At 41.4% G+C, this 9,935-nt stretch overlaps 1 protein-coding gene across 2 annotated transcripts in view; it reads left to right on the top strand.

Moving 5' to 3' along the window:
- The first annotated feature begins 3,691 nt into the window (after window positions 1-3,691).
- The window catches only part of atp6v0a2b (ATPase H+ transporting V0 subunit a2b), a 40,742-nt gene continuing 34,498 nt past the window's right edge, over window positions 3,692-9,935 (top strand). For both annotated transcript variants that reach the window (XM_031570042.2, XM_031570040.2), the window contains exons 1-3: window positions 3,692-4,709; window positions 4,949-5,027; window positions 6,474-6,571. In XM_031570042.2, the coding sequence (XP_031425902.1) occupies window positions 4,596-4,709; window positions 4,949-5,027; window positions 6,474-6,571 (291 nt within the window). In that variant the 5' untranslated portion in view covers window positions 3,692-4,595. The remainder of the gene's footprint in view (window positions 4,710-4,948; window positions 5,028-6,473; window positions 6,572-9,935) is intronic.

Here is a 9,935-nt window from a genome sequence, read left to right as displayed (position 1 = left end):
ACTATAGTGAAATAGAGAAATAGTTTCAAGTTTGACAAAAGCAGTTCATTGAATATTCAGCTGTCTGGGCTGGCCTAGTAGAGGATGGTTTCGATCCATCGACCTCTGGGTTATGGGATCAGCACGCTTCCGCTGCGCCACTCTGCGCTTCCTCCCTGCAGTGTTGCTGTTGGCTCCAGGGCTCTCATTGCAGAAATACATCCTGGAAAAATAGCCATTAGCCTCCGCTCCACTTGTGTCAAATACTATAGTGAAATAGGGAAATACTTTCAATGTTGACAAAAGCAGTTCATTGCATTTGCAGCTTTCGGGGTTTGCCTAGTAGAGGATGGTTTCGATCCATCGATCTCTGGGTTATGGGATCAGCACGCTTCCGCTGCGCCACTCTGCGCTTCCTCCCTGCAGTGTTGCTGTTGGCTCCAGGGCTCTCATTGCAGAAATACATCCTGGAAAAATAGCCATTAGCCTCCGCTCCACTTGTGTCAAATACTATAGTGAAATAGGGAAATACTTTCAATGTTGACAAAAGCAGTTCATTGAATTTGCAGCTTTCGTGGTTTGCCAAGCTTTCTGCTGTTTGGTGTCTATTGGATTGCAAGCTAGATTTGAGAAAATGCAGCTGATAATATCGAGATCTGCTAAAGGGGGTGAGTTGTTGGGTATGAAATTGGCTACGTGTTCCCCACTGAAAGCCTCCTGGCGTACTTCTCATCCTGGTGTCAGACTGCGGATTAGGAAAGCCAACTTGCGTGGAACTATCCTGGAGTGGCACTTAAAGAGGTCCTAGCAGAGGATGGTTTCGATCCATCGACCTCTGGGTTATGGGCCCAGCACGCTTCCGCTGCGCCACTCTGCTCTTCCTTCCTGCAGTCTTGCTGTTGGCTCCAGGGCTCTGCATCTGAGAATATGGAGACCTGCTAAAGGGGGTGAGTATGAAATTGGCTACGTGTTCCCCACTGAAAGCCTCCTGGCGTACTTCTCATCCTGGTGTCAGACTGCGGATTAGGAAAGCCAACTTGCGTGGAACTCTCCTGGAGTGGCACTTAAAGAGGTCCTAGCAGAGGATGGTTTCTATCCATCGACCTCTGGGTTATGGGCCCAGCATGCTTCCGCTGCGCCACTCTGCTCTTCCTTCCTGCAGTCTTGCTGTTGGCTCCAGGGCTCTGCATCTGAGAATATCGAGAACTGCTAAAGGGGGTGAGTATGAAATTGGCTACGTGTTCCCCACTGAAAGCCTCCTGGCGTACTTTTCATCCTGGTGTCAGACTGCGGATTAGGAAAGCCAACTTGCGTGGAACTATCCTGGAGTGGCACTTAAAGAGGTACTAGCAGAGGATGGTTTCGATCCATCGACCTCTGGGTTATGGGCCCAGCACGCTGACTGAGCTTAAAAGAACATAAAAGTGGTGATGCATGATTTGCTCTTTCAATAGACAGGATAGCCAGCCCATTCAGCCTCTCCTGCCCCATGCTGCTCAGGTAGGTCTTAATCCGTTTCAATTTGGAAAAGAATCACTCGGCTGTTGCCCTGTCACATGTAATGTCAGAAACAATAGCAGGGCAGTGCACCGAAGGTGAATGTTACGGAGTAAACTTTGACCTGTTTACTTTCCCAATACAATAGCCAAAGTATCTGGTTCGACCGTTAAATCTTTTGGTTTTGCGGGTGCACACATTTATTTTTTTGCGAAGGGGGGGGGGGCTTAAACATGTCCAGGCCCAGGGGCCCGTGGTTTCTTAATCCGTCCATGGGGGTCTACTTGAATTCCAATACATTTTGAGAAAAACATGCTCTTCGAGTTTGTTGTCTTTGACAGCATTATTATATTTTTGTATGACATTTTTTACCATGTCTTGGGCTCCATGTAGCACTCATCAGCTATTAAATTAATCTTCTATTTCTTACAGTCGTGTCAATTATATTAAGTCCAACTAGTTTAGCTTTAAATGTTTTTTTTAATTTTTTTTTATTAAGGTTACTTTTTACTTTTATACTTTAAGTACATTTTAGAGCCTGTACTTTTTTACTTTTACTTGAGTAAAGAGGTTAAGTCGATACTTCAACTTTTACCAGAGTATTTTTAAACTCCAGTATCAATACTTCTGCTTGAGTAACGAATGTGTTTACTTTTGACACCACTGCTGACGCCTAGAGCGAGCTTCCAGGTCAATCACTTTTGAGCGGAGTGCATGGTTTTCCGTCTGTATTTTCATACAGGCTTGTTCAACTTGTGAGAGGCAGAGGTCGTAGCTGGAATTAGCTTCCCCCATTTCAGTCATACGTGTTCCAAGACTCACCAAAGACGCTTGAGTGGATGCCAGGGTTGCCTCTAATGTGTCAAATCGATCAGTCATCGTTTTGTTCATGCTCTCTATTGCCAGAAGAATGCCGCTCGACTCTGCATCAGTTTCCTTGCTAGCCTCATAGTCTGTCATGACTGGTGCTAGTGCTAGCCCTAGCTCCAGCGAGGGCTGAGTTTTAGTCTTGATTGGGCTTTTATCCTGCGGTTTTCCACGTTCATTCTTCGCTTTTCGCATCATCCAGGTTTTAGTAGTTGAGTGAATCAACAACAGGTCGGGTGAGCTGGTGAATTTTAAATGAAATACCATATTATTTTATAGCATGGAGAGGAGCTCAAGAAAAACACGTCTACTCCATCTGGTGTTCACTAGTGCCCCCCGGAACGAGTTTTATTGTTGCATTTGTCTTAATGATCGGGAAAACAGTTGAAAGCGTGTTTGAAAGTAATAGTAGCCTATTTGTCATTATAAAGTCCTAATCTGTCTACTCGCTAGATCAGACTTTATAATAGTATTTTGTTATCTGTGCATTATATTAACTTGCTTTAAAACAAGGTAAGATATAGTGAGTTACTTTTAAGCGTACAGGATACTTTGATAATGACTAAGCTGTAGCTGAAAATTGACAGTTAACATGTTTAAAGTATTGTGGAGCATTCAGGGACTACTTAACTACTTAACACATTTTATTTAATGTTTGGAGTTTGGAACATATTCCACCCTACTTTTATTGAGACACAATCTTTAGTTTCATCAGCAAAGTGTGATACGTGTCACATGGCCCTGCCATTGAAGTTAATGCATTTTCGCCTGTGTGTAGGCCTATGTTTAAAGTATTGTGGAGCACTCGGGGACGTAAATCACAACTACTTCACACATTTTATTTAATGTTTGGAGTGTCCTGAACATATTCCACCCCACTTTTATTGAGACACAATCTTTAGTTTCATCAGCAAAGTGTGATACGTGTCACATGGCATTGGAGATATTCCTTTTTCATCTGTGTTATCTGTGTGTCAAGTGTTTTTTCACAGTCAATGACTAGAATAATGACTGCTAAACATATTTTATCTTTTCTTTACAGTGTTCTGAACATGTTCAACCAACTTCAGATTGTGGTGTGTTTTACTTTTTCTTAAAACAAAATTTTCAATATTGCCTGTTTAGTCAGTGTTCATTATATTTAAACAAGAAAACCATACTTTTGTAACATCAGTGAATCGTTTTTAACCCATTTTGATGTTACTATGAAATTAATATTTCTGACAGTTTAAGAAACACGGGGCTAATAAGGGACTTTTATTCTGAAAAATCATAACCGGAAGTCGCTCGAGCTCATTTGACTATCGTTGCTCACTGAACGCTGCTGGTATATAGATCTATATATGTCTATGGTAACCACTGCGCATACCGGAAGCGACCTTCTGCGTTTGGGCTAATTTCTCACCGCTTCAGTAGTTTAACGCTGGTTGCACGCAGCTACAGGAAACATTTCTGGTTCAGTTCTTTGGCGTAATGTTTGGGGTTTAGAACAGCCAATTTATGGAAATATGCTAACGCGTGTTGGCTTTTCACCACGGAACAGATTTATACTAAAGGAGTGCATTTTGACCGGTTAGCTAACGTTGCTGTAACTTATTTCGTTGCTGTTTGTAAAGTTAACGTAACGCTAACAAGCTATACAACGTTACGTTATAGACTAGTAGCTATCGACATTAAACGCTTGTCATTAATCGCTTGTTTGGTCAAAAAGAAAAAAACTTGTAACTTTCATTAATTCAGGGTCTTTTACACGTCAGCACAAAACTCATGCTAAACTCCCAAGTTAACAGTGATTGCTAGCTGAGCAGACAACGTCAACTAGGAATGTGGGTACCAAAACGGGTGATAAAAGTTACCGTACCACCATTTTTTTAAAACAATGTTTTTTGTCATTTCTGAATAGGTTCCCTTATATTGGTTGACAACCAGTCGCTAAGGGTAGTCCCGACACCATTGAAAAGTAACATTAGCCATAGCTAGCGAGGTAAAAAACAAGGAAAGTTTTCACCGGGAAGTATAGCCAGTGAACCAGGTAGAGTCATAGTACGCGTCACGCGATACGCGTGGCCAGTGATTTTGAGAAACATCCGGAATCTGACAAGTTGGCACGCTGTTATTTTCACTCATCCCTAAAGTACAGTTAACGTCAATGTTTAGATAACAGTAGCTGGTGAATAAAGCTCGGCTAATGAGCACTTCAAATCGTGATAACGTTCACAGCTTAGTTGACATCTAACAAGTAAGAACTCAACATGGGCTTGTTTCGGAGCGAGGAGATGTGCTTGGCCCAGTTGTTTTTGCAATCGGGATCTGCATATGACTGCATCAGTGAACTAGGTGAATTGGGACTTGCAGAATTCAGAGATGTAAGTGCAAACAGACGTACCCATATTTAGAAAAATATCGTAAAATAATTATTTAGATTAATAGAAGTGATCTTTCTGTTAAGTTAACTTGGTTGCTTAAAATGGAGTAAATTGGTGAAGGTTACCTAAACGTTTGTATATATTTCATTGAGTATACATATAAGCACACACAGATACAATTTAATCCATTTGTAGTTCATGTTTGAATCTGTCTAAATAAAAGTTTACTCTCTTTCCAGCTTAATCCAAGTGTGAACTCCTTTCATCGTAAATTTGTAACCGAGATTAAAAGGTGTGAAGAGATGGAACGGATTTTAGGTAAGAGAGAGAACGGTAATCTGATCTAAAATTGATAGTGACAAGAAGAAAGCCACATTACTTCCTGTTTAAAGTGGAAACCTTTTTGCTTAACCCCCAGGAGTCCCCCAAATGTAAACAGTTATTCCAAAGTCACATTTATTTGTTTGAATTTTGCACAAGTTTAGGTACTATAATAAACTCGGGGGGGGGGGGGGGGGGGGGGGGATTTATGTTTGGTCGATTATTGCTCTGTTGTTACAATGCTAATTAGTCGGAAAGCCTGTTTATTTACCTTTACAATGATGTCCAACTTCATGCATATGTGGGATGAGCAGCACAGCTGATTATGTGGGTAGCGCCAAAGTAAGATTTGCCAAAATTCTCTACCAATGCTAAACAGTGTATTCTCCTGTTGGTATTGACTTGTTTTGAGTTGTTTGGTGGATTGGAGGATTGAACTCTCGATCAGTAACAAGGCAGAGATATACATGTAATTTTAGCAGCTACAGGGAGCCAGTATGAACTCTCGATCAGTAACAAGGCAGAGATATACATGTAATTTTAGCAGCTACAGGGAGCCAGTATGAACTCTCGATCAGTATCAAGGCAGAGATATACATGTCATTTTAGCAGCTACAGGGAGCCAGTAAAGGTCAATAACCAGAGGAGATACATGTGTCCTCTTTGGCTGACCAAAGACAAAAGTGCTGCTGCATTCTGAATCATCTGCAACGGTTTCACCACACAAATAAGCATGCTTGCAAGAATAGTGTTGCATAAGTCTATTCTAGAAATGACCTGGGACTACACAAGGAGTTGTGTAGCATATTGTGTGAGAGGGTGGTCAGATCTTCCGAATATTAAAGTGGCTGAATCGTCAAGACCTCGAGATGGAAGCCATACGCTCAGAGAAATGAAGTTGGTCATAGATCAATGACACCCAAGTTTCTTTGAGCTTTATTTGGGGTAGATTTTGATGAGCCAAGACTGAGCTTAAGGTGACAGTCTCTCATCTAAAATGAGATGTCAACGAGGTATGCTGAGATTCAAGCCAAAATTGTGTCAGCGGTGTTTGAAGAACCCATGCATGTGGATGATCTCACCTAATTAAGTGGTTTAAAAACACCATTGGAGGGGTGGGTTAGATTTAGACACTTGTCCCTGTCAAGATGAATTGAATGTATGTCCAGTGATGCTCAGATTGGACATTGTAGAGAAGAGGATTTCATAATTCCCAGTGTGACTTGTGTAGTAATATCAGAACTGATGACCGCATCTCTTGCAACTTTCAGTACTTCAGTCACAGACAAAAGAGGCAGATACAATCCATCAAGTTACTCTTGAGACAGGAAATCAGCAGCTTGCTAAAATACAACCTTTTCAAAAAATCTTTGATCAAAAGGTGAAATGGAAACAAATTCTTCACATTCAGACTGTCTCACTATTGTTCTACCTTCATTGCAGGATATCTACTAAGGGAGATCAAGAAGTCAGATATCCCGCTACCTGAAGGGCAGGTGAATCCAATTGCTCCCCTACCTAAACAGGCTTTGACTATAATGGTGAGTTCAGACCATTCATTCTCACTTATATATTTAACCTTATCTTAAATTATGTGTTTAGTGTTTGCCAACTTATGGTGTATTAAAATTGTCTTTTAAATTGCATAGAAAGGTTAGTGGTGGTCTGTATATTGCTAACCATCTTAATTTGACTGTTAGTCTGTCTCAAGGTGGAAGTGGTCTCCCTAGGTTTTTTTTTGTTGTGATGCCAAATGGTTAGAATTGTCTTGAGAGAGCATACACCCTAGCCTGACGATGTCATACTCATAATTCTAGTCAGAATATGAGTCTGATATCGCTCCATTGGGCTGTGATTATGGGGCGTGTTTCAACCGAACCAGGAGAAAAAATGCCTCTTCGCTCGATTGGTTACCTACAACCAATCAGAACAACGTAGTATGTGACAGGGCCAGCTGATAAATTAAACTTTTACCGGATCCCGTAGGAAGGAAGGCAAAAACATCTTTTCGATTGACAAATGCCTTAATCGCGTTTCTCTGTTCCTCTTTCAAAATGAATGCACTGTCAATGTCTAAATGGACTCGAATCTATACATTTCAGCTCTCCAGCGGCAGCCATGTTTGTTGAAAACGAATTCAACTCGTGTGTTGGTGACGTGGTTGGTTACGTTACTGTTGATCATCTGTCCATCATCGTATAAAGCCCGCCTTAACAATTTGATTGGTACGGCAGATATCGAGCCGCAGATAATTTCTCTTCAATGGAGTAATGCCAGACCGAACTTCCCAACCAAAACATTTGTGGGCGGGGCTAAGTTCTGTCTGGTATCCAGGCTACATACACCCATGATATTCAATATTCTCTACCCAAAGAATTCTTTGGATGTTTTGTGCCAGAGGGGCGTGGTGAAGTTTGAAGGTCTATTCGTTGTCAGAGTTTGTAATCAATGTAAGGTGACACAACAAAGGTGTTTTATATCTTAAATTTCTAGAAATATGAGTATGAAAAAAGGTTCATCATAAGGGAGCCCTAGAGGTTCTTTGGAACATAAATTCGTATTCTTATCACATGGATGTAACGATACGTCTTTCTGCTACAACATTATTTAGAGATAATCACATTGTACAATGTTTATTCATTATCCTCTGCTTATAATCAATATATAGAACCACAAACCCAAGCCAACTGCCCAGTGGGGAAAAAATACAGTGTTACAAAGAAAGCAGTGAGTGAGATTGCTATTGACCACTGATAGGGCCAATTATTTTCCGTTTAAAAAAAATGAGTTTTCCGTTTCACATTTGGTGAATTTTGTTTCGGCTCATTTTGTTCACCTTGAGATAGATTGATAGCTTAAAATGAGTAAATAATATGTGCCACAAGTGACCCAAACCTTCTAAGATTGTTGTTTGCCAGCCATCAACAGAACCGAAGACTAAAAAAACATTATTTGCAGGCGATTGGGAAGATGCGCGAATTAATGTGACTGTAGCGTCAACCGTTCAATAGGGGGGCGTGGCCGGAGCGGAGTTCAACACAGACGTGACATTTTCTCAATGTTTTTTTTTTGTTTTCATTTTGTTCAATGTTTGTTCATCCCTGCAATCGTTGTTGTGCTTATTTGAAATAAATACAGTCTTGCAGGACAAAATACAGGGGAATTTGGGCGATTTTGATGCACAAAATGGTGTTTCCGTTTGAAAATTGCAATTCCGTTTCAAAGGGTACATTCCGCGAATTCCGTCCGTTTTCCGTTATCGCGGAAAATCATTGGCCCTACACTGACACTGACCGCTGTTTGTTTGTCTTAGCTTTCATAATTGAATTCAATTACATTTTATTTATATAGCGCAACGACAATAAAATGATCTAAAGGCGTTTTACAGAGCCCAGCGCCTGGACCCCTGCAAAGCCAGCACAATGGTGACGGGCAGAAACAAAACTCTGTGTTTATCAGGAAGAAACCTTAAGCAGAACCGTGGCACATAAGGGGAGGCCCATCTGCTTGAGGCTGGCCCGGTAGAGATAGAAAAAAAGAGGGGGGGGGGGGGTCGTGTGGCAGAAGGGGAGGGACTGAAGGGCAGGGAAAATAATCAGCAACATAGCCAAAGAAATCAAACATGTAGCATGATGAGCATGCTAGTTAATCAGGTAGAAACCTTAAGCTGTGCTAGTACAAGTGGCAAATGTACACAGCATACATGTGGCGAATGTATACATAATACATATAAACATCATATGTATGATGCATACAGAACAGTGGGTATTTAGTGTGCTCATAGGGTTACTATTACAAGGGTACGTAGAGTAGGAACAGAAAAACATGTCGTTGGTGGCAATGATTTACAGTGCACGGAAATGTTAGCATAGAGTATGGGGTAGAATAAGTGTATTACAGTATGGTGGGGATTGGTACGTGTGGGCAGAGGTTTTCTACAAGTAGATTGAGTGGACAGACTACAGCTCGGCTGCCAATATGTGTAGATGTACTTGATGGATATGGTGATTAGGAACAATGTTTCCACATCCATCAGCATTTGCGAGGAAAGGTCAAGCTATAAGACTGAGAACATCTTGATAAGGAGTTACATTTAGGTAATATGGCAACTTTATCAGTATCAATATAAGCATTAGCAATAGGATATAGAGGGAGAGCGAGAGGGAATCTTATTTGTTTAGTTTTGAGGAGTTATGTTTAGTTATGGTTGGCTGTCATGGTGCATGCAGATTTGAGTTAGGATAGCAAGGGGGGCAATAGTGGCGCACAATAGGCTGTTCTAGGGATCCGTAAAGGCCCTCCTTCACAGTACAACGTGCACTGTCTGTAGCCCACTCCTGCTAAACACTACGACATGGCCAGCAAGAAGAAATGAGGAAGGTTGCGACAGGTGACAGGTTTTTGACACAATTATTCATGACTATGGGATGCACTAAAGAGGAATGTCTCGATTTGAATATGGAAAGGGTGTCTGCATCTCGGACGGAGGCAGGAAGATTATTCCAGAGGAGAGGGGCTTGATAGCTGAAGGCACTGCCTCCTATGTTTTGATATTCTTGGAATTGCAAGGAGACCTGTACTCTGGGAACGAAGTGATCTTGGTGGGCAATAGGGGACAACTAATTCCTTGAGGTTATTTGGAGCCAAGCCGTTTAGGGCTTTGTATGATAGAAGGGGTACTTTGAAATAAATTCTACTTTTGACAAGGAGCCAATGCAGAGGCAAGTACAGGTGAGATATGTTCATACTTTTTAGTTCTAGTGATTGTGCGAGCAGCAGCGTTCTGTATAAGCTGGAGGCTCTTTATTGGGTTGTTCCTACATCCAGACAAGAGTGCATTGCAGTAATCTAGTCGCTACGTAATGAAAGCGTGGATTCGTTTTTCTGCATCTTGGAGGGATAGGA

This window comes from Clupea harengus, chromosome 7 (assembly GCF_900700415.2).
Source record: "Clupea harengus chromosome 7, Ch_v2.0.2, whole genome shotgun sequence".
Taxonomy (NCBI): Eukaryota; Metazoa; Chordata; class Actinopteri; order Clupeiformes; family Clupeidae; genus Clupea; species Clupea harengus.
The sequence above is the reverse complement of the archived record's forward strand: the minus strand, read 5'-3'. Positions and strand labels throughout refer to the sequence as shown.